The 24,358-nt window shown below is 42.7% G+C and overlaps 2 protein-coding genes across 2 annotated transcripts in view; one reads left to right on the forward strand and one right to left on the reverse strand.

The window, feature by feature from the left end:
* Positions 1–10,291, forward strand: part of LOC142581792 (carboxypeptidase D-like) — a 70,018-nt gene extending 59,727 nt beyond the window's left edge. The window contains exons 8-9 of the mRNA XM_075691247.1: positions 4,487–4,653; positions 10,146–10,291. Of these exons, the coding sequence (XP_075547362.1) occupies positions 4,487–4,653; positions 10,146–10,241 (263 nt within the window). The 3' untranslated portion in view covers positions 10,242–10,291. The remainder of the gene's footprint in view (positions 1–4,486; positions 4,654–10,145) is intronic.
* Positions 10,292–12,284: 1,993 nt separating this feature from the next.
* The window catches only part of LOC142581801 (cyclin-dependent kinase 1-like), a 48,860-nt gene continuing 36,786 nt past the window's right edge, over positions 12,285–24,358 (reverse strand). Inside the window, exon 7 of the mRNA XM_075691257.1 lies at positions 12,285–12,646. Within this exon, the coding sequence (XP_075547372.1) occupies positions 12,575–12,646 (72 nt within the window). The 3' untranslated portion in view covers positions 12,285–12,574. The remainder of the gene's footprint in view (positions 12,647–24,358) is intronic.

Below are 24,358 nucleotides of genomic sequence, written 5' to 3' on the forward strand. Positions count from 1 at the left end.
AAGCAGAGAACATGAAGTGGTATCTTGTAAAGATCCATTGCATTTTTCATACTTTTCACTCGTCACATCAAATGACCAATCCCGGCGACAACGGCGGAACAGCTTCGTATAAGCCCATGGCGAAAAAATGGAAAGCGAAATGGATCAACCGTGACAAAATATGGTTCCCAAGGATGCAAAAAACTCTGACAGCACAGATCCAATAGAGTACGGCAGGCATAGACCATTGAACACCATATACAGGGTGTTTCGGCAAGCTCCTGCCAAGCCTTAAAAATTCCATGTGTGCGCTATCAGACTACAACCAATTTATTATTGTTCATTGACTTCTTAAGCAAAAAAAAAGAAAACCGTGAGCGTACATTACTAATAAACAATAATTAACCAATATTTGAAGTATTCATTCAAACGCAAAATTGTCGATGAAGTAACAAATACCCAAATAATTTGTTTCCATGAAGATGGCTGCAGTGGTTTAATATTTTAGGGGCTGCAAAGAAGGTGCACGAGATTTGGAAAGGTACCACATGACTAGGTTTCCGCAGCATTAGTGCCCTGAAACATGCCATCAACAAATGACTGAGTCTGTAATCTGCAGGTAGACTAAATGCACAGATAGGCCTTAAGCAAAAGAGTTGGATTAAAGACAACTTCCTGGCCTCCACTTTTGTCGAGATATCTTGTCGAAGCAATGAAACAAATAGAGCCATATGGGATTCATGATAAATAGTGCACAACAATCCTTAAAACAATGTCAGTGTTTTTACCATTGACAAACACCATAAAGGGCAATGTTTTGATGGCGATGCTGCATAGGAGACGACGGGTAGTGTGGCTATCGATCCCCACTCATTTTTGCTTTCAGCCTATTCATGCATTTGCTCAGCACGCAGCATTGTTCATTCATTGGTAGCAGGTCTGAGGGCCCTAATGATGCTGTGCACAAGCATGGAAATAGGAAATACACACAAACACTCATTCAAATTAAAATTTTGCAAATCTCGCACGCCCCCCTTTTTTTTTGCAGACCTGAAAAATCTAAAGCACAGCAGCTGTCATAACAAAAATAAATTATTTGGATATTCCTCAGTAAGCTCTACAACTTCTCAATCAAAGATGTCGCATTTAAAGTAATGTATTAAAGGTTAATTGGTTGATTAATTGTTGTTAATGACATAAGCTCATAGTAAAAAAATGCTTAGAGTTGCTCAAAATAATGAACAATATTAAGTTGGTTGCATTCTCACACATCTATTCTTTTAAGCCATTACACAAGTTGATTGAAACACCCTGTAGGTTAGACAGCGCATCCTTCTGCCACATGCCACAAGTCACATGCTCCACTGTTAAGTGCAGCGTGCTCTCTGCAGGGAGTGCAGGCAGTGCTGTTGGTCCTGTTGCCAGCCATGCTGCCTACAGTTCGCGGGGAAATGCATCCGCAGCGTTGCAGGCCGCCGAATCACAGCCAAATAAGCACAAAATGATAATATATATGTTCAGTTCAGAACATATATATGTATGTTCAGTTTTAGGAAATTTCTGCTTTGTTGAAGCATTCAATGCATGGGTTTGTAATGGAATTTCAAGGGGAATTACGATTACTTCGCTATATCATACCTGCCAGGTTCGCAGACAAGGTACTAGGGAGATTTCACAGTGTCGTCACGCACTATGCCAATCCACCATTGAATTTTTATTTCACTGCTGCTAAATTCTTGTGGTTGCTGACTTGGCTCTTTTTAAAATGTCCTCGGAATACACCTGTGAATAACATGGTCCACGCCTGCGACATTTGGCCTGCAGAACCTGTCCAAGTGTCTTGTTCGACACCGAAGCACGGAACTCAGTGCGAGTCTTCCTCACAAGGCTGAACTGCCGCTCACATTCAGTATTGCTGTGCGGAATTGAGCGAATTACCAGCATCACTTGAGCAATACGGCTGAATTTCAAGTCTATCAGCACCTCTAAGCAGTGAGATCAATCTTCACTGCGTACTTGCCCTTTCCTCTTGCAGCACATTTGGAGGAACTTTAAAAGCCTGCAGCTTTACAAATTCCATTTCCATATTTTTAAGTTTTATCTCTGGTCTCTCGTTCCAGCTGCGGCAATAATGCTGGGAACTGTTCAACAAAGAAACGGACATTTTTAAATTACATCAATGGCTTCTATATCTGCAACTTGTGCATTGACCAGTGCATCATTTCCAAAAGGAAATTTGAGGTGCATGTACTGGCAGGCAGTAACCATATACTTTCTAACAGCCTCAAAAAAATCTTTTTTTCTCACTTGGTTGGAGTTTGTTAACGCACCTAGCTTGTTGCCCAATTACCATGTCTTTGTCGTCCTTTTGTGCATCTCTGCTCTGGTAGTCAATTAGATGGATGTCCTTGTGCTCCTTCAGCAGCGCTGGCCTTGCAAACCTTGAAAGGATGTCCTCAAGAAGATCAAAAGTACAGGCTGCAGCTTGTGTATTAGAGGTGCTTATGCTTGCAGGTGGCAGTTTACTGTCTCAAAAATGGTGGCACAGCTTACCGCTCCGTTCCAAAGGGGATGCTCATAACATCCATCCACCCCAGTGGGAATGATGTTATTCAAAAACAGACAGCAAGCTTCGCTCAACTCTTAGCTCAACACAAACAGCCGCTCCTAGCATCTTATGCAAGTTGATCCAGTCTTGCACACATCAGTACTCTTTGCTTTTTCACAGGCACACGTGTAGATTCAATAGATGTCTTTCTCTTTTGTCTGAACTGGTACTGTTCAGGGTCTTCAGCTTGTGCCGACGCCACTGGCATTTTGGGAACGTCATAGTAGGTCAGAAATGGGGGACCTGCTTTGACATCCCTTTTCACTTCTTGAAGAAAAAACTCAAGAGCGGCAGTCATTGATTCAAGAGCCTTTCCAGGCATTTTCCTAAGGAAAGCCATCAGGTTGGAACGTGCTTTAAGATCTTGCGAAACTCCTTATTGTGAATTTCATGAAAATGCTTAAGCGCACATTTTCTTTTGGCACTCCTTTCCAAATAAAAAAAAATGTCCGCAAGGACTTCATCCACCTTCGATGGGAGACAAAAAGCTGCCTTTTCGGCAGCAATGTTTATCAAATGGCATGGGCATCCAAATTTTCCAATGCTTTCATGGGCCTCTGTTAGCGTTGCCGCTATGCCATTTTTCTTCCCCATCATCATGTTGGCATTATCAGAACAAAAAGCCATGCAATTCAGCAGCGGAACATCCAATAACGCAAGGCTGTCATATACTTGGTGATGTTACGTCTCATTGAAGGTCCTTCTAGACTGCTTTAAGTAAGCAGTCTGCCCTCGACAAGGCCGGGTTCTTCAGCAAAGGTGACCACGATTGGGTACAGCTGTGCCTGGATGTCCTTAAAGCCGTCGTAGGCAACTGCAAAAATTTGCCTTTTCAGGGCACTCACCATACACTCTTGTGCGTGGCCTGCCATTTTGCCAACAATGGCTGTCGTCTTAGTTCTAGAACGGGCGTAGCGCTTCGCAACATCAGATATAGAGAACATTTTTCGCAGCAAGGGCCCCACATGGTCAGAGATGCTCAAGGGTATGTTGTGCTCCAGTAGAAAATTGGTAAACAAACATTCCGCACAGATCACTTCATTGTCGCTGTCCTGCCTGCCAATAAACTGCCACATTTGATGCTGTTTCTCTTGGCACTGAACATTGTTTGTGTGCTCCTTCGACATAACACAAGCAACAACGTGAGTTTTGCCGCCATGGAATATACTGATGTCACAGTTGCAAATGGTGCAAAATGCATGGTGCTGACCTTTCCGCGATGCAATAATACAAATGAACTCTGTGATGTACTGTTTCAAGAACACTTGATATTTTTTCGTTCTTTACTGAGCGCCATGCAAACAGCAACGTCCCGCAGCGCTCACAACACGAGACAGCACACTGCAACAAGAAAAACAAAACAGCGTGTGAGGGAAATCTAGTACTACCACTAGGCGAAACCTGCACGGGAAAGAAACACAGCGGCTGCCACGCCTGTGATGCACCTTGCAGCTAACTAAAGCGATGGCACTGCGTTCTCATACTCTATCGACTAAGTATTTTCTTGCTCTTCAGCGATAACAATGACAATTGGCATCATGCGAGACCTCTGGTGCTAGCTTGCCGACATGCTTTGGGACGAACATGCAGGCATTTCTGGGAGATTTTTCTCAGTTGTACAATCGTACAAAATGGTCAAAATTTGGGAGACTCCTGGGAAAATCAGGAGACCTGGCAGGTATCCTATTAACTAGTTCGTAGTGAGACAGTGACTATTTTTGTGCCTTTCCACTTGTGCCATTTAACAAACTCAGCAACATGACCAGTCTGATCTATCTAGTTACGACTCCAGTTGGAGTACGTTAATAGAACATGTTGCTGGGCTAGTTGGTTGGAGGACTCCGAAAAATGTGCAAGTTAGAAGAGGTGTCCCAAGGGATCTGCCTGTTCTGCTTTCAGGCGAGAATGGAGAATACTGGCGGCTGCTGATTCCCGGAACATATACAGTCCGTGTTTATCGGCATGGCTACATGCCTGTCCAGAAGCAGGTCATTGTTGAGTACCGGCCCCACACTGAAGCCCAGCGTGTCGACTTCCAGCTGAAGCCTGTCGCTGCACGGGCCATGGTAGGTCAACCTCAACAACGCACATAAAATTTTATGACACTTATCTACACAGGCTATGATGTCTATGGACAAATACCACAAATCAACTGCAGTAGTACGACTTGGCATTCTTGCGCCTTTATCAGCTATTGTCTATTGAACGTTGTATAGGTTATGTAGAGACAAAAGAAAAAATATAGAGGCACAAAGTCAGATATACAGGCAGCTGTCTCGGTTTACTTGTGCCAAATACGGGGGAAAATAAAGGCAGGTGCACATTACGCAAATGCAACCAAATCAGTATTACTTATATTCTCTTGAATAACTAAGAGCATTTTTTGAAGAGCTTAAATCATTCAATAGCCAAATATTAAAGTATTGGTTCAAATGAAACACCTATGAAGCAGACTGCAATTTCTTGATAACTGTAGACTGAGAAGTTGTATAATGTATTGGGGATATCTTTCTATGAAGATGCTGATGTGGCTTTAGCAGTGATGAAAGAGACACTTTTGGAGGAGGAAAAATTGCTGCTTGGCAAAGAAATATATGGTCTGGAGCAAAAAACAAAAAGAAATCTTTGTAACAGTAACTTACTGCACTTGTGTAAAGAGGAAGCTCTAAGTTAGTACTTTCTGAAACATTGCATTCAATGTGTATTGTACTAAGATGCAAGTGTCTTCAACTTGCTTTTCCATTTTATTGTTGTTACACAAGATGCAGATAAGCACAAACTTAATTCTAATTCACAGTTACTTCTGCATTTTAATAAAGAGTTACCCTCTCCTCCAAGCCGTCCTTGGCTTCATTATTTAGTTCATCTGCTAAATGTTTGATCTTTTATAGCGTTTCCTCTGCTAAACGAATTGAATACGCACAGCTGCCCAATTCGTTATGCTGTATCTTCGCACATTAATAATAGTGCGCAAGGATAAGCTCAAGAACGCCCACTGTGTGCGTTCTAGGCTGTGCCTAGCAAGGCACTCACGGGATGCTAATAGTTGGGTGTCTGTACTATATCGACACTATATATTCCTACATTTGAATTTACTAGCTGAGCAAGTTGGTAGCTTATCAGAAGCGCAACTAAGCAGTGCAAATCCAGATGAAACAATTATATTATGTAAATTGTCCTTGCAGGTATAAATTTAACAGCACCTGCGCTGTCTGACTCGTGTGTCCGTGACTAAGTCCTTGTTCCATTTCCGTTTATTTTTTAATGTCGGGGATGCCTAGTCATAATAAAATGCACCTTACGCACTTTTCGATATGCCACTAAGAGATCGTGAGAAAGGCGCATCAAGCAGCTGTGCCTTCACAACCATGCGTCACCATAATTACGCAACATAATTATTGCGATAGCAATTATATGGACACTCCAGGCGAATTTCCGCGGTCATCATCGGCATCAGCATTGCCGTGAGGTTCCATACAATGCCCAAGCGCGATAAGATCGTGGCTGGACAGCGCATATGCTGTAGCTATGATGGAAAGCGTGTGAGGGTGAGTCGCGAAGAAGGGTTGCTTGATGCGCGGTGCCTTCTCGTGTGCACAAAATAGGTATTACCGATTTGGGACAAGTGCGTGTCTGCGCAGGCCTGGCGCAACACCTGCGATAAACAATTTCGTGCAGCATGTAGCAGGATTTCGTTCATGGTGCAGTTCCCTGCTCCAAAGCAAATGCATTAAATCAGAATAACTACCATGCAACAGGACACTTGTACCCTCATACAGGTTTCAAATGAACAATCTGTTGCCTGCAGACCAAATGTACGAAGGCGTATCAGTCTTTGCCCATATTTATAAGCAAGGATAAGGTACATACAGGTAATTACAAATATACGTACTATTCTACATACCTTACAATATTTTTCCACATAGTCCCCACACCGGTTCAGGCATTTGTCCCATCGCAGCACTAAATTTTGAATTCACATGGGGAATGTTGCCAGTGAGTGATGCATGCGGCGTCCCCGAACTCATTGTCATGCAAGTCTTCACGGCCTTTTTGCGAACTCGCACCACCACTACCTCATACTTCTCAAGGCGAGACACCTTTCCCTACATGTGGGCTCCATTTCCCTGTGGATTTCGATGAGCATTCATCCCTTGCTCCATAGAAAATGAATCGCACTTCATTGCTCGTACGCCGTAGATATGTGAAGCACAACTGCCATCTTCAACTGACAGCAGCGCCATGCCACTCCCAGAAAGGTCCACCGCTGGGAATAGATATGTTGACTTTGCATTTACAGCTGTAATTTGGCTGTCTAAGGGGAAGGGGGGGGGGCAAAGACTTTGATTTGCCCTCATAGGAATAGGCCACAAACAAAAATTACGATTTTGAGGTGATTGCAAAGAAAATTGCATTGGATACATTGCTATCGACTACCACAAGCTCCTCGTCCTTTACAGTCTGCCAATAACAAAAGGCACTGGCAGCTTGAGTTGTCATAAGCTATTGATTGCTACCTCCCACAGCTCTATCACTTCAGCAGCCAAGTTACTTTGGCAAAAGTAGAGGTCAAGACAATTTTCATCTATCACAGTATCTAAAGCCTACTCATACAACCTATGTGCACGCAGCAATGGTCCTTTGTTGTAGCATGTTTGAGGGGCAGTAAGATAGCTAGGCCTAAGCACCTGGACAGGTATCTTGCAAACTTTTGGAGCCTCAGCGAAATGAAATTCACAAGATACTGTCATCGAAATAAACTGTTTGGACATTTCCCAATACGCTCTCCAACTTTCACAGGAGTTTGACACTTACGTCAGGCTAAAAATTTGCTATTTAGTAAATCACGCTCAACATGGAAAATAGCCTCATTTGCTCAACAGTGAACAGTACTGTGTTGGCTGCATCCACATAATACAATTTATTTTCTAAAGCTTGGTGCAAATTAGATGAAATACCTTGTGTATAGACCGCCTCAAATAACTTTTCGAGGGATAATGTCGTGCTGCTTTCATATGTTAAGGGGCGGCTTAAAACTCTTATCGAACACAAGTTTAAAAAAAATGTTGCCAGCCAATTTAAGAAGGCTCCTGTGAACATGCAATTCAAATATTATTGTGCCGCATGCGGCAGAGCATTTACAATCTTTTGTCAAAAACAGTCAACAGGTGCTTGCTCTTGCATCCACTATGTCGTCATCGAAAGCTGACTGAAAGTAGTTCGCTGACCAACGCCATTAGCTGATTACATGATCACAAGAACATCCTCAGTAATACATATAATTGCTAATTTTGAGTTAAATAAATGAAAAATATACATATCTGCGATCTCAAAAGGACAGAAAAATAATTTCATCGTTGCACTGTATGCAGCTGCACCTGCTGCATGCGGCCTCCGTGATGGTAGCGGCGAGGAAACGAAGAGGGAAAGCCGGGTATCGGTGCGATAACGCCACTTGTGGTTGAAGGATTTGAAAAATTTGAGACTAGAGATTCATGGGACAGCGTACTTAAATAGTGGACATTCTACGATTAGTTAGAAAAGTGTTTCAGGGCCCCTTTATATGACCCTCGGAAGCACCTAAGTAGGATCCCTTGTTCTTGGGTTTTATATATGTATATATTTTTTTAATCCAGGGGGCAAAAATCGGGTGCCATATTTAGAGGGGAACCGGGCAGAAATTGTTTTGTTGCCAAGCAGACCAAGGTTTGGAATTTTTCTGGTTAAGTTGAAAAACAATTTACACAAGCAATGCTTGTCTTTCGGACGAAAACACTAGTACTTAGCAAGCAAAATTGCTCACATGAACATGTGGCAAGGAGAGCTGCCCGCAAATTATGCTACAAACTCATCTCTACAAATCCTTGTTGTCGGGCATTATATTTTAAAGAAACCACCATTACCAAAAACAACAAATAGACATGGGATCAGCGATCCATTCTTTACACTGTCCTCTGCACTTTTATAACATAGGAAAAAAAGTACAAAAAGTAGTGCAGAAGGAAAGAAGCACTTGGTGTAGATATATCATGTGCATTGAGTGCATTTCTTTGTCCAGACCTGTTGGGATTTTTTAGTGTTTGTTGTAATTCTGTTTTACTGGGTCCGAACACACTCTTGCAACGGAATCAATGGAACACCAACTAGACAAATCAATCGTACTTCTTTGAGCATCATGTAGTTAGGCAAACATCTCAACTACAGTTTGCAATTCACAGCAACGTCAGTGCTGCGTTATTTGCTTCAGAGCACATTACCGCTGTCTACACTACACAATGTGCAAGAAATGTGATGTAATAGGCCATTGTTGCATATTCATTTAGACGCAGCTATTAAGGGAGCAAGCGTTCGTTCACTGAAGGTAATCACACGCTGATTATACCTTTATTGTATGCCAGTTTTCGCTTGTGTAATAAGCTATTATAAAACTTCACATATACTATATTGATGCAAGATTATAAATCTTGCTCACCTGCTCACAGAAAGTGGACAACATTCATTAGTTTTTTTAACATTTCAATTTATTATACTTTACAAAAGGGGCAAAATTCGGGGAGAAATGAGGTTTGAACCAATTTACATAAATTTTGTTCGGGGTGCGAGAAACGAGAATTGTCAGGCTTTACCCTAAAACGAAGGAAGTAACAATAGTAAAATGAAGCAACTTTCTATATTTAAGGTTATATATATATATGTAGGTCTTCAAAGCAACCTCCAAATGGCTAAATAAATGCCCTAAGAAGCACTTTTAGAAAGTTTTGGCAGAGTGCTATTGCTTATGATGCCCCCCTCTCAGCCATCAGCCTCTAGCCAAGCTGCAGTGTGCTTGCACATGGCAGGGGTTGCATGGAATAGCTAGCATGTGCAAAGGCTGGCACGTGGCCTTATGTTAGCTGTCAACTATTACGCATGCCACTGCTAATACATACTGAAGTTTGAACAGCAGACCTTCTCACACATGAAACGAGATGCAAAAGACAGGGAGGTTAACCAGAAGACCAATATTCACCCTATATTGGAACAAGGGTAAAGTGAGAGACTAAAAGGAGGGCTCTACAACATTTGACCGAGCCCTCAGCTGCAATTACTGACCACTACTTGACAGGGGCAGCTCCCACTGCTACACATTTATGACACACAATTTATACACACACAGCTATGTTATCAGTTTCTGTTCAACAATGATAAACAGCAATTGCTGGTGGGTAGTCAGTGGCCACTTTTTTATTCAACATGCTTTGCTGAAAGAAATGAACACATTTCTCAATTTGTCATTTATCACTTTGCTCATGCCTTAAAACATTACAAGCTGATTGCAGTTTTGCAATGCCCCAAAAGATTTTGTGGGCTCTGTACAATGGAACAAGCTGCTACTTTGCCTATTAAATGCTCTGCCTACTTTGCCTATTAAATGCTCTTACCATAAGGAAGAAAGCTAGTGCTAACGATAAAAATGGCACTTTCCAAAGAGCTGCCTAGGCATCTACCAGAGCCCATTTTTCTGCTTTTAGAAAGACTATGTTGCAAAATATTTTCATATGTATTTGTTCCCTGCCAGGAAATGCTGCTGGAATCTGAAGCCTACATGGATGGCAGCGAAGCACACAGGCTACTCCCACCACCACACCCACTGAAGCAGATGCAGCCCATGTGATTACAACGTCGCCCGAGACTGCAAAATGCAGATACTGCATAGAGTTGAAAGTTGGAGGCAAGAAATTTTTATTTGACAGCGAAGAACATCTCACTGCTGGATAACAATGAGCAGAAGTGGCAGTGTTTGCTGAAAAGCTCTCAAACATATCCAACCAGCCTGCATGGAAAAGAAATGGGCAGGAACACTCATGTGCAGGTCTGCACATTTCCCGAGATTGTGGACATGGTATAAGAAAAAAAATACTGTGGAGGATAATTGGCACAAACACTTCGGCTGTCACACTGCAAGCATGCACATGCAGTGAAGCCGAGGAAAAATGGTGCAACAGGGTAATTGGCACCAACAGTCAAAACAAAAAAAAAGTTTTGAATATAATGCTGTACTTGCAAAAGATTGTTGAACTAACTTCCTGCTCCCTTCAATGAGGCCACAGAAATGCTTCATGCATTCCACTTAAGATATATGTTACAGTAAACCCCTATTACAACGAAGTTTCTTGGTGTTTTTGCAATTCTGCAACAAAAAACTTTTATACCATCAACTCGCAATGTGATGGGAGAACATTCCACTCAGCACAAAGAACAAAAACGTGCTTCACATAAGCCAGCATGGAGTATAAAAATGCAAGAATGTTAGTACAAAACATTTCTGCCCTTGGTTGTCATGGTTTGTACACAGAATGCATTGCCAGTGACAATGACATGGCAATAGTAAAGTCACGACTACTTGACATTACAGCAAAAACTTCAGGTTGCCAAAGTGTAATATGGAGGCTTCATCAAATCATAAATGATCAGGGAACCTTGTATTTGAAACAGCTCTTATTGTAAAAAGGCAGTTCAGTGACTTAATGAAAGTTGAAGCTCAGCCTTGATTGTATACATTCAAAGGCATACAACACCAGAAGAAAAAAGCCGAGATGGGATGGACTGTGGCTTATACTGCCACCTTTTAGCTTACCCCAGTTTGAATGTCTTATATACAATTACACTAATTTTTTCCTTATCAACAGGAATGCCATTGACACTTTGCCAGAAACAAGGATACACAAACTTTAATGCCAGTGTTGTAGCGCTCTTACTATATTGTCACACCTCTTTAGGAGACACCACACATTTTTAAGTACAGCTTATACAACAGAGCTTATTTGCTGTCCTGATGATTTCACAATAATGGGGGTTTACTGCAGAATCGTCTTTTGGCAGGGATATGTATATAATAAAACTTTGCTAGCCCTTATTGCAACATGAAGGCCATCCAACCTTTTGGTCATGGAAAAATATTGATTTCCAGGTGTGTATCTCCTCATATCAGGACAAAGCATGCCCTTGAAGTATGGTTGAAAATGTCAATAAACAAACAAAAATTGCAGCACTCCAGAATTTGTCAATTGTGCAGCGTGGTCACCTGCCTATACAGCTTTGCCAGTCATAAGGCTGCTGTTGAACACTGTAAGCTCAAGTACACTGCACGCCACTTGGCTAACATGCACAAAAGCAGCAGAATTAACTTAAAACAAGCCAGTACACTTGCCATGGGCGACAAACTTCGAGAAAGATAGTAATTAAAAATATATATATATCACTCATGCAGCAAGCAAATACTGCCACATGACATGCAAGACAAATAAGAAAGCAGGGAAAATGCTCCAAAAAAACCCTAACAGGTGACAAATGAGAATAAAGTAGTCAACGATTGTGAATTTGTTTCTCACGAAACTTAATAGGAAAAGTAAGAATAGTTCGGAGCATTAGACTTGTGCTCAATTTACACATCGCACATAATTACAGCCAAAAGAACAAAAGACTGGAAGAGGATAGGGGGTGCAGCAGGCTGCAATGAGGAAGCTAAACGGCTAGCAAGCCACTTCAACATCTGGTGATTTCTAGCAGCTGAAATTATAACATACTTCTGTGAAAACACCACTTGATCAGCCTGTTCATTTTCAACTCTAGTTAGCTAGGCCTATGGAAATCGTCTTAATTACAACAGCACGCATGCAAAAGGATAGTAGCGTGCTGCTAATGAGGCACACAACTGTACAGTGTGGATTTTTAATGTGTCTAACGGAGGCTGTACATAGAAAAGTCAAAATACACGCAATCTCGCATAAAATTTACACATACACACGCGCACACACACAAAGTTATAAAAAATATCTAAAATAGAATAAAAACGTGCTGCTGTAATGCCTTGAGACAACATAGCTGACTCGTTGGTCCCTCTTCCCATACATTACCTCAACGTGGACAAAGAAGCCAGGGCTCCCAAAGTTCAAGTATTTTCAATGGAACCTAAAATGTGGAAAGGCTGAGCAGTCTGTCAGGGGTTTAATCAAAATACTGGTGCTTGAGGGCTTCCCGTGCTGAAATCCTCTTGGCAGGATTGTAGACCAGCATTTTCTGCAACAATGAGAAACAAAATATACATGCGAAGATTCTGCATAACAATGAGTAAGATTACAGCAAAGCAAATAATTGATTGTATTGCTTTGTAAATTAAGTGTAAATCCAAATACTTTGTGTCTTCTTTTCTTTGTTTCTTATAAAAGAGAGCACTGCTTCTGCTACTCAAAGATTCGTCGCTTCCTCAGTCAGGCGAAGTTGGCGGTGTGCAAGACATGGCACGCAATATCTGGAGCAAATATGGCAGCAAATGGAAGCTATGCTCCAACCTCACATAATGCGGAGGCTGATTTTATAGCAGATGATGGCTCGGTTCCATGCAGCACATGACGTCACACATGGCATGGCAATATGGCAGTCTGTGCCGGAGGGTAGGGCTTTGAACCGGCAAGTTCTAACTCATATTTTGGATAGAAATGTGCTTTTACTGCCCAGTTTTTACATGTGTATAGCCATAATAGACCTTCTATTGTAATTTCTTGCAGAAAACCGCAAATTGTTGGGTGACCATGTCATGGCCAGGGGCGTAGCCAGGGGGGGCTTATGGGGCTTAGGATTCTGTGAATCTGTGATTGCGCAACATGTTTATTTGCCTTGTTTGACCCATTATACACCGTGACTTTTTCTTAGATACATAGATTTATTGGATACTTATAAGTATATTTAGATATTTTGTTGCGAGGTTTTGTGCATACGTGCAGTGAACTTTGTTTCCAGTGGCACTTTTGGCCCTTTATCAAGCTGTATCTTCGCATTTGTATATTCCATTGTATCTTTGCATTTCTAATGTACGAGGGCAGGTGTGAGGATAAATGTTTAATGCGTTCATACACTGGGTTGAACATGGTTGCATGACGTAATGGATGCTTGAGAAGTTGAGCAGCGTGGTGCTGTGAGGTTTTTGACAGCTGAAGATGTTTCCCAAAAAGAAATTAGTCACCGTATGGTTGCCGTGTACATTGAACATTGATTTCATTGGCCACTGTGAAGCGTTAGAGCAAACGGTTCAAAGAAGGACGTGAAAGTTGCAAAGACGATCCCAGACCGGACCTAAGCCATCGTGCAATCACCCCTAACAAAATTGCAAAGGTTGATGAGCTGATGACACAAGAACGGAGGATAAGCATCGATAAACTGCAAAGCATGTAAACATCAGTCATGGTTCGGCTCACCGTCACCGTTCCCGCCATAATTCATGAACATCTCGGTTATCGGCTCTTGTGTGCGCAATGGATGCCCAAGATTTTGAACCACCGCCAGAATACGGATAAGTTCGGCACTGCCTTTACTCATCTGATCCGGTATCACAATAAGGGTGACGATTTCTTGTCTGCAATTGTGATCAGAGACAAACCATCATGCCACTACTACGAGCCTGAAACACGATGGCAAAGCTTACAATGGAAACATTCGAATTTACCGCCCCCAAAGAAAGCAAAGGCCGTCATTTCTGCTGGAAAGGTGTTGTTGACTTTTATTTTTTGATCGTGAGTGGCCATTACTGATAGAATTTGGTAAATCTTGAGAGACTATCAATTGTTTCCGATATTGTGAAATGCCGGATCGGCTGCATGTCGCAATCAAGAACAAACTATGTGAAAAATTGATGAGTGGGGTCATCTTGTTCTACGACAATGCCCGTCCCCATGTCGCTGATGTGGTTAATACAAAATTGGCAAAGTTCAAGCGGGAAACGCTGCAACATCGCCATACAGCTCAGAGCTGTCACCTTGCGACTTCCACATTTTGGGGCAACCGAAAAAACAGCTCAAGGGAACCAGATTAGTCTCGGACGATGACGTGAAAGTCAGTTGCAGACGTTTTGAAGCAACAACCCAAGGAGCTTTATGAGACGGGCATTACGCGACTCATTAGTCAATGGAACTAATGTCTAAATGCTCATGGAGGCTACTTTTAAATAAAGTACCCCATTTGTCGTATATTCACATTGGCTCACTTTCATTTGACTCGCCCTCGTATATTCTGCAGAAGTCCTGCTTTTTATATGTGCTCTCTGTTGCGACTATAATTTCGGTGCAATTACTCACGATACACGACCGGTGACAGCTGCTCCTGCGTAATACATTGGAACAAATGACAGAGTCACTGATATTTTTCACTGGCCGTTGAATATCTACAAGAATGTAAACAAGGATCTTGAATGACAAAGTTTCACTAACATATTTGTCCTCAACTTGTTCATTTCATGGCCTTTACATTTTTCATATCAGCGGCATGCACTGCTTTGCTGGTTTCGAACAGATGTAGTTCTAAAGTTCGTGTGATATTTTCTTTACTTACTAAATAGACAAAAAACATGGAAGCATTGACATCAGTTATGTTGGGCACAATTTTTGGCACATACGAGTTTAATCTTTTATGCAAAAATATATATTTTACTTGTGTTGACAGTGCGTAGCGTTCAAGAATTTGTTAGCAGCATCTTTGGCAATGGTAATGCAGTTATTATTCATGTATTTGATCCCTAGGCAAATTGCTTAAGAGGAAGCTATAGCTCGGGCCCAACTCCGACGCGACCTATTCAGATACTTGTAAAACGCAGAAACGCTTTTCTGAGATAACTCCTGAATCGCTTTTAATTAAATTTGTTGCATTTGAGAGAGCAAGTTAAATTCTAGTGTCTGTTGGAAGCGGAATTTCGATTTAGGGCCCGAACTTTGTTTAAAATATTTTGAAAAATTCAAAACTTCGAAAAAAATAGAAGCACAAAGTTTACAAATTAATAGCTCTGCACAGATATCGCGGTTCTGTAAACGGCATCCATTACGCCATTCAAAGCGGACAAATTCGATATGTCTATTTGCATATTATGTGAATTGGTTAGGTTATGTACAAGGGTTCTGCAAAAGCCATATTTCCATAATACTTAACTTTCTGAGACTCATGTGTAACATCAGTTTAGTCCGCTGTAGATGTACTATTATGTGAAATTCACAGAATTGTGATGTCAGTTTTCATTGCTGAATTACAGAGTTCTAAACTTCATTGTTTCGTTTTCTGAAAATTTTCTATTTTTGTCACTTTTCAATAAAATATTGACGACCTAAATTGAAAATTTAAAACAATCACTAGAATTTAAGTTTTTCTTTTAAATGCAACAAATCTCATCAAATGTGGTGAAGTGGTTGCCGAGAAAAACGAATTCTCCTTCTACATGTATTTAGAGAGGAGCATCCGACCTAATGTTTCCTCTTGGGAGGAGGCCGAGCTGCATTGTGAGCCCCCCCCCCCCCCCCCCCCCGCACGAAATTTCTGGCTACGCTACTGGTCATGGCCCCTTTAAAACAATGGGTGTCTCGGGTCACTCAAGCCCCACAAGCTCTACGGGCATCAGAGTTTCATGTTGCAACGATTCTCGCTGAGCGACCATGGCAAAACTTCCCGCTAAAATGCTGCCGACTCAGGCTGAATTCGAGGAGCAAGAATGTAAGCTTAGCGAAGCTTTCGAAGCGTTTGGTTCAAGAAAACTGGGATTTGTTTTACTAAAAAATGCGAAGAATATGCGAATTAATGCTAGAGCACTACGGTATAACCGAACTCTTGCCCGACTTTCAAACAAGAAAAAGCACCTTTTTTGTCTGGCTAAGTCGGGACAAACAGATGCTCGCCGGGATTCGTATTTTTCTGTAGCCACAGAGTATACTAACGCTGTTTGCACTGCTAAAGAGCATTTCTTTGGCGACAGATTACCAAATATGCTGTTGAATAATCCCAAGAAGTTTTGGTTCACTAAACAGAAATGTGATATTTCTCTTTGCGATGAATTTAGCGAGCCAGTCTTGCCAAAGGATTTCCTTTTTTGCTCGTCCTGTCTTCTCGTCTGTGTGTGGTGTCACTTCGCGCTACAATCCGAAAATATGTTACCGTACCAACTCGCCCAACTTTCTATCCTTTTGCAAAGGATTGCCCTCTAGTGTTTAACAATGCATTTAGTATCATTTTTTGTTCTTCAGTTTTGGAAGTTGACACTCCGGATGCGTCTAATCTTGATTTCTCTCTGATGTTTCCTATTCTTATTGATTCTGTTGGCATGGTGAACATAGTTGATTCGTTAAAATTATCATCCCGTGGGCCCGACCGCATCAACTCAATACTCCTAAAACAAATTAAAGTTTACACCTCCATCTTCCTGGCAAAAATTTTTCAGCAATCCTTGGACAATGGCACCTCACCCCAGCAATGAAAAACCGAGAAGGCCGTTAGGATATATAAATCTGTTAACAGACTCACCACTTAACCACAGACCCATTTCCTTAACTAGCATTCCCTGCAAAATACTGGAGCATATATTATACTCGCAACTCTTTACCATTCTTGAAAGTAATGCCTTTTCCACATCATCACGGCATGGCTTCCGACACTCATTTTCCTGCAAAACGCAACTTCTCACGCATTCGCTGCATGCTATACTAGATCAAGGTTCCCGTGCTGATTATAGTTTTCTCGATTTTTCCACGGCGTTTGACATGCAAGTCATAAATTAATGTATAAGCTGTCCTTACTTAATGTGGATCTTAATCTGCTACTATGACTGTTTTTTTACAAATCACTTTCAGTATGTTACTATTAACGACCACGATTTACCACTATCTGAGGTAACATCTGGTGTTCCTCAGGGTTCTGTTTTAGGTCCGTTACTTTTCTAATGTATGTTAATGACTTGCTTAACTAAGTGTCTTAATGAATGAACTTATATGCAGATGACTGCGTTCTTTACTGCGAAGTCCGTGAACTCAGTAATGAGCAGGCCTTACAAGCTGACCTTAATTCTGTTGTAATTTGGTGTAGAACTTGGGAAACTGAACTTAACCTTAGCAAATGAAAACTAATGCGTGTTTCACGGCCGAAACATTTGTCCTCAGTCTTACAACTTAATATTTCACAAGAGGCAGTATCTTCCTTTAAGTACTTTGGTGTTCTCATACCTGCTACCCTGACTTGGAACCCCACATTCACTCAATAATCTGTAATGCTAACTGCATGTTAGGGTATCTTCGGCGAAACTTCTGTGAAGCACCCGACTCTCTAAAAATACTCACATATAAGACAACTGTGATCAAAATTAAGAGTATGCAGCTTCAATCTGGGACAAACCAAGCTAACCTATCTCAAGCCCTTGAGCATCTTCAGAATAATGCAACTTGCTTTATCCTTTCTAATTATAACCGCACAGCCTGCATAACACTAATGAAAAAGAGCTTATCATTGCCATCGCTGTCATTACACAGAAAGGCTTTCCATCTTTCATCTTTTCCATAAAATTTACAATTGCATGTCTTTGAGAGACCAACTCATTTCAACATCCACCTATTGTTAGTCTCGGGTTGACCACAAGAATAATGTCGGCTGCATCTGCTGCAATACAAAAACTTTCTCCAATTCTTTCATGCCACGCAACTACTATAGACTGGAACCACCTGCCGGCTTCTATTGCACTGCTTCTCTTGCCCAATAGTATGCTTTTTCAAAAATGCTTGTATGAATATTTTTCTTGCGATAATAATACCTGGTATATTTATTTTTCTTGTTCCAATACGTATCATATATGTCTGCAAAATATCTGCATGGTGCACGTTCACTGGGCACCTTACATTATATACTCATCTGGCATCTGCTGGTGTTTGTTTTTTTCTTTTCAGCTTACTAGACACTATACTTGTTTAATGTCAGGCCATCTGTACTGTGTTATAATTAATGTTTTCCAGTGTTCTTATATTTTTTGACCCCATTTGTATAATGTTACCACCTTTCTTTTTCCTGAATTTTCAATGGCGTTTTCGATTGTAACCCCACTCCCCTCTTTAAAGCTTTGGCGATTGAGGGTTTTTGCAATAAATAAATGAATGAATAAATAAATAAATAAATAAATAAATAAATAAATAAATAAATAAATAAAACGACTATGCGCGTCTGGGGTCACTCGAGCCCAACCAGACTGTTGGAGTTTCGTGCTGCAATGAGTTGCAAAACTATTTGTACAGCAGAACCTCGTTCAAGTTGTGAGGGGGGGAAAAAAATGTGAGAAAAAACGTACTAACCAGGAAAAAAAAACAATCTAAAGTAACTAAAAATTTCGAAAGACTCAACTATTGTTGACATCTATGTAATGCAAAGTGTCACGCGGATCGTTGTGGCACGAGACGCCGGATGCTGCTGAAGCGAAACGTGATGCCCACATCGCGCCGCCTGCAGCAGGGAATGGCAGCGCATTTAGATTATCGCCTACTAAAAGCATGCAGTACGCTATCAATGGCACTACGAATCGCACGCTGTAAAACAGACAGATGAATATGCGAATCATTATAGGATTTTGGCAGCAATGGCAGTGAATGCAGCGTGCGACAACCCGGTTGGAGATTTGCTGCTACCAGAATAAGAAATTGTGCGTGCCATTGTTTTCACACGAGACGGGTGGCTATATACTGTCCTCAATTGCGCGCACCTTGCGCCTTTTCTTGTTCACATGTGATTTAGCAGCCGGAAACCCTATACAATCGCAGTCTGCAGCAGGGAAGGGCGGCGCGTTTTGCTTTTCACCTATTAAAAGTGTGCACTACGCTTCTGACAGATCCACGCGCTATGAAACAGATAGGTGAAGGTGCTTATCACAATGGGATCGGCAGTGATGATCTGTTCTTGATCACGCGTGCCTCACACACTTTCTTGTTTACATGGGATCTAGCGGCTAGAAAACATATAAGGTCGTAGTTTGGCGATGTACTGAACGTTGGTGCGGAAAAATATTTTCCGGGAACATATGAACTGGTAAAAAATGAGCATAACTCTACCAAGTCATTTTTTGTGTTTTTGATTGCGAGCGTCGGCGTTGGGAAAATGTACGTAACGGGAACATATGAACGAGGTTCTACTTATTATGTTGATGTGAATTACAGTTTGAGTATGCCGAATTTTTTAGTGACTTCGGATTGTACATTTTCTCTGTTAGTATGTTTTTTCTTGCGTTTTTTTTTTTTACCAGAACATATTGTTACGTCACGAAAGAAACAGGGTTTATTTAAAAGGAAACAAGGCCAGCCTGAGACGGGACAAAATGTCCTCCTCCTCTTCGTGTTCTCTGCTCACACTTCTTCCACTCATACGCTACATTTACTGTAATACTTCTTCCTTCCTAGACGAAACCCGCCGGACGAGTCAGTTAAGTCCTCCGAGTGAAATGCTTCAGACGAGCGACGTGTACAACCTCAGTCTTGGCGGAGCGTCGTCCAGTTGCGGTGAGACGCGCAAGTCGATAGTTTACCTCACTGGGCTTGTCAACAACGATAGGCCTTCATAGCTGGCGAGAAGTTTCTGACACAGGCCACATTTGTGCGCCAGACACCACAGCAGGACTAGATCCCCTGGAGAATAGGAGACATCCCCAAGGTGCCTGTCGTACCATGCTTTTGAAGCCAGAGTACGCATACTGGCCAAGCATCGAGCTTCTTCAGCAAAACAAAGAGTCTCGCCGTTGAAGAGATCGTCGTGGCTTGAGAAAGAAAATTTGGTGTCCAGTGTGTAGTGCAGCAGACGAGCGTAGGGGAGAAAAAACGGGCTGCAGCCAGTACTTTCAGTCTTTGCAATGTGAAAGGTGTATGTAAAAAGGGCAAAATTTTATCCCAGTCTTTATGGTCTGATGCGATGTACATGAACAACATGTTCACCAGTGTGCGGTTGATACGCTCGGTCAGCCCATTTGTTTGCGGGTGATACGATGTCGAATGGCAAAAGCTGGAAGCGCACAATCGAAGAACCTCTTCTACGACATCTGCAGTAAACTGGCAGCCACGGTCGACAATGATGACTCGAGGAGGGCCGTAGCGGAGAACGATCTGGTAGTTCAGATGGTAAGGCCTTGCAGTACCGGGTCAGACGATTGGCAGCTATGATGATCCCACGGTTTCCTTTCAATGAGCTCGGAAAGGGACCCACGAAATCAATTCCAACTTGCTCGAAAGGAGAGCTAGGAGGCGTCAGTGTTTGTAGGAGTCCGGCTAATGTGGTAGTTAAGTGCTTGTGAGCCTGACACTGAGTGCAACCGGCCAAATACATTTCAGTCGACCGACGCGTTCGGAGTCAGTAAAACTGATCTTGGGCACGATGAAATGTAAGTGCTGCTCCTAGATGTCCGGAGATAGGATCGTTGTGCATGGCCCGCAGAATAGTGGAGCGTAGCTTCTCTGGCACAACAAGGAAGCGGGCACGAGTGTTTGCAAAATTCCTTTTGTAGAGGAGGCCATCATGAACACAAAAGCCTCGGGTTGTTGTGGGGTCATGCAGAGCGGCTGTAAGGTGAGGTCTTCTCGCTGCTCCTTCTCAAAGGTCTCTTTATCAGGAAATGCTGGCGCCAAAGAAGCAATAAGGTGGTCAAAGTCCATCACAAAGTGTCGCGTTTAGTGGCATTCTCGAAAGGCAGTCTGCATCAGCGTGTCAGCGACCACCCTTGTATGAAACTTAAGTTTTACTCCTGGAGACTTAGAGCCCAAGGCGTGAGACGACGAGAGGAATCGCAGAGATTAACAAGCCAGCACAACAGACGATGATGCGTGACGATTGTAAATGGACGCCCAAACACATATGAGCGGAAACGTTACACAATAAAAGCGACTGCTAGGCATTCTTGTTTCATAATGGGTGTAACTGCGTTCAGGCTCACTTAGCGTGGAACTCGCATAAGCAATGACGTGCTCTTTCTGGTCGCATCGTTGAACGATGACTCCACCAACGCCCATGCCACTCGTATCAGTGTTGATCTCTGTCGGTGTGGCTGAGTTGAAATGCCGAAGAATGGGGCCCGTCGTCAGTAGGAACTCCAGTTGACGAAAAGAAGCGTCGCATTCATGCGTCTAATCAAAAGCGGTGTCCTGATGCAACAAACCAATCAGGGGATAGGCAACATCAGCAAAAGCGGGTATAAATCGGGGGAAATAAGAGTAGAGGCCTAGGAAACTATGAAGCTGTTTAATAGACCAAGGAGGCTTAAACGCTTCAACAGTTGCTGTCTTTTGTGGGTCAGGCCTTCTACCATCCTTGCCTACAAGATGGACAAGCACCAATGTCTGCTGCTAACCGAAGTGACATTTCTTAAAATTGAGTACTAGGCCGGTGTGTTTGATGCAACCTAAGGCTACTTCCAGGCGCCAGTTATGCTCTTTAAAAGTGCTTCCCAAGATGACAACGTCATCTAGCTGGCACATGCAAATATCACATTTAAGGCCTCGAAGAATGGTGTTCATAAATCTTTCAAAAGTTGCGGGTATGTTGCTGAGCTCAAACGGCATGACGTTGAACTAAAACTGGCCATCCAGGGTAATAAATGCCGCTTTTTCTTTGTTGGCCGGGTGCATTGGGATTTGCCAGTAACCTGATCGCAAATCAACAGATGAAAAGTACGACGCCAAATGAAGGCAGTCCAATGCATCATCTATCCTTGGAAGAGGGTAAACGTCTTTCTTGGTAATGAAGTTGAGACGGCGGTGATCTACGCAAAATCTCCAAGTAACATCTTTCTTTTTCACAATTGTAACTGGAGCAGCCCACGGGCTGCAGGATTCCTGCATTAATCCTTTCTGTAGCATTTTGCGAACTTCTTCGCCAATAATCTTGCACTCCGATGGTGATACTTAATAGGGTTTTTGTCAAATAGGCTGCGGCGACCCCGTGTTAATTCCGGGCTTGGTTCGAGACGCAGGCATGGACGGCACGTTATCCTCCTGGCCAAAGTCGAAGACACATAAGTGCTTAGTTAGAATGTTCACTAATGAATGACGCTTGTCCATGCCGGCTGACTTGCTGATGATAGGAAGAATCTTTGAGTCTTCTGAACAAGTGCCTACTCATTTATGTGAAACATCTGCAAGTACGGTGACTGGCGTCGACTTGTGCTCTTTGAAGATAGCAAGCTTCATGCCGGCAGGTACCACTGCGGTTTTGCCTGAAGGGTTGACAATCCATAATTTAGAGCACCGCTTAGCCACAGACAGAAGACAATGTGGTAGAAAAGTGTTGTTCTTCATGCACGTTAAATGCGCAGGCTCTACTGTGGCGTCGAAGGCCTGATGACTGCTACTAGCACAGCCCACCAGAATACACACAGCAGACAAAGCAGGCACGAGAGTGTCCTCACAGGCATGAAATGCACCGTCCTCGCTTGGAGCATCCTGCCTGACCTCCTACGAAATGTCATTTACAAAGTTCTTGCCTGTTCGGCAATGAACTGTGGAACCGCATATCTGTAGAAAATCAATACCTAATATAACATGTTGAGAGGATCGGCAGGGAATGGTGAATTCAGTCATGAAAACTTGACCACCCAGTGACACTTGCATAGTGCAAACACCAATAGGCTGCAATGAATCCCCACTTATAGCACAAAATGTTGCCACTTGGTTCCATTGAAAGACCACTTTACATCCTAATAACCTTTTAAAAGCAAGGCTCATCACAGAAACAATAGCACCAGTGTCCACTAACGCCATTGTAGACACACCATCAACAAGGACTTCCACTTTGTTCTTTAACATAAAAAGAGGCGGAGGCATATCTTTCACCAGCGAATCTCCAGCTACGTCACCTCCATTAGCCGCAGACTAGTTTTCCGGCGGTGGTGACCTTGAACGATGCCGTGGTGAAGGAGACCGGTGCAATTGAGGAGTAGGAGGCGGCGTCACAAGACGGTCGGAAGCGGAGGAACCGTTCCAGAAGTTTACTTGCCAAAAGTCGCTGCCAAAAGAAGATTACGCCATTGAAGGCCATTGGGTGTTAGGCGCCAGGGATGCAAGTTGATCGTACCGGAGCCTTTGTCGATGAGGGCAAAATTGGGATATGTGGCCAAGAACGCCGCAGATGTAGCACATAGGAAGTGAACGGCTTCTCCGGTGGTCATCAGAACAGTCAAGTACTTCAGCCTGCCTAGAACGAGCGACTGGGTCGTAACGCAGAGCACCGGTACTCGTGGGACATCCACAGGAACGTGCATAATGAGGGCAAGGTTCAAGTTGGGTATCCGAAGAGTAGTTGCTGCTCGATGCCGGTGCGCGTCGGTACTCTGATAAATCTGCGACAATGACAGACGGATGCCAAACATTCGGAGGCGGAGAAGTGGCCGGGGCTTGCGAAAAGGAGGCATCAGAAACATCAGGCGGGTGACGCACCTGTATAACTTTTCATGGACAATCTCTCTTATGGTCGATGCCAGGTCAAATGAAGAGCTTATGTCGATACTGGCCACAGTGGTAACATTGGCCAATCAGCCAAACTTTGATGTTATTCGGTGCATCTTCAGTGCCTCAAACGTACGGCAGTGCTTGATGACATCAGACACTGAAGCGAAACTGTCCTTGCCGATCAGGGAATTGTAGACATCTGCTATGCCCTTGATTAAGTAGGTGCCCAACTTTGTCTTCGTCTGACATTATTGCGTTGGCTTGCTTGTACAATTTCAAAATCTCCTCGATATAGGCAGTGCAAGTCTCATCTGGTAGCTGTGCTCTCTATACCAGGGTGTGTTCTGCGCGCTTCTTTTTTGCGTCTGAATCACCTAAGCATTTCTTTAGCTCAACGATGAAAACTCTCCCACGTCGTGAATCATTTTTCGAGATTTTCAAACCACATCAGAACAGTGTCAGTGAGTGCGAAGACAACATTGGTTAGTTGGTCGATAGTGTCTGACCCTGACCGTCTCCGTTGTTG

Source organism: Dermacentor variabilis, chromosome 1 (assembly GCF_050947875.1).
Source record: "Dermacentor variabilis isolate Ectoservices chromosome 1, ASM5094787v1, whole genome shotgun sequence".
Taxonomy (NCBI): domain Eukaryota; kingdom Metazoa; phylum Arthropoda; class Arachnida; order Ixodida; family Ixodidae; genus Dermacentor; species Dermacentor variabilis.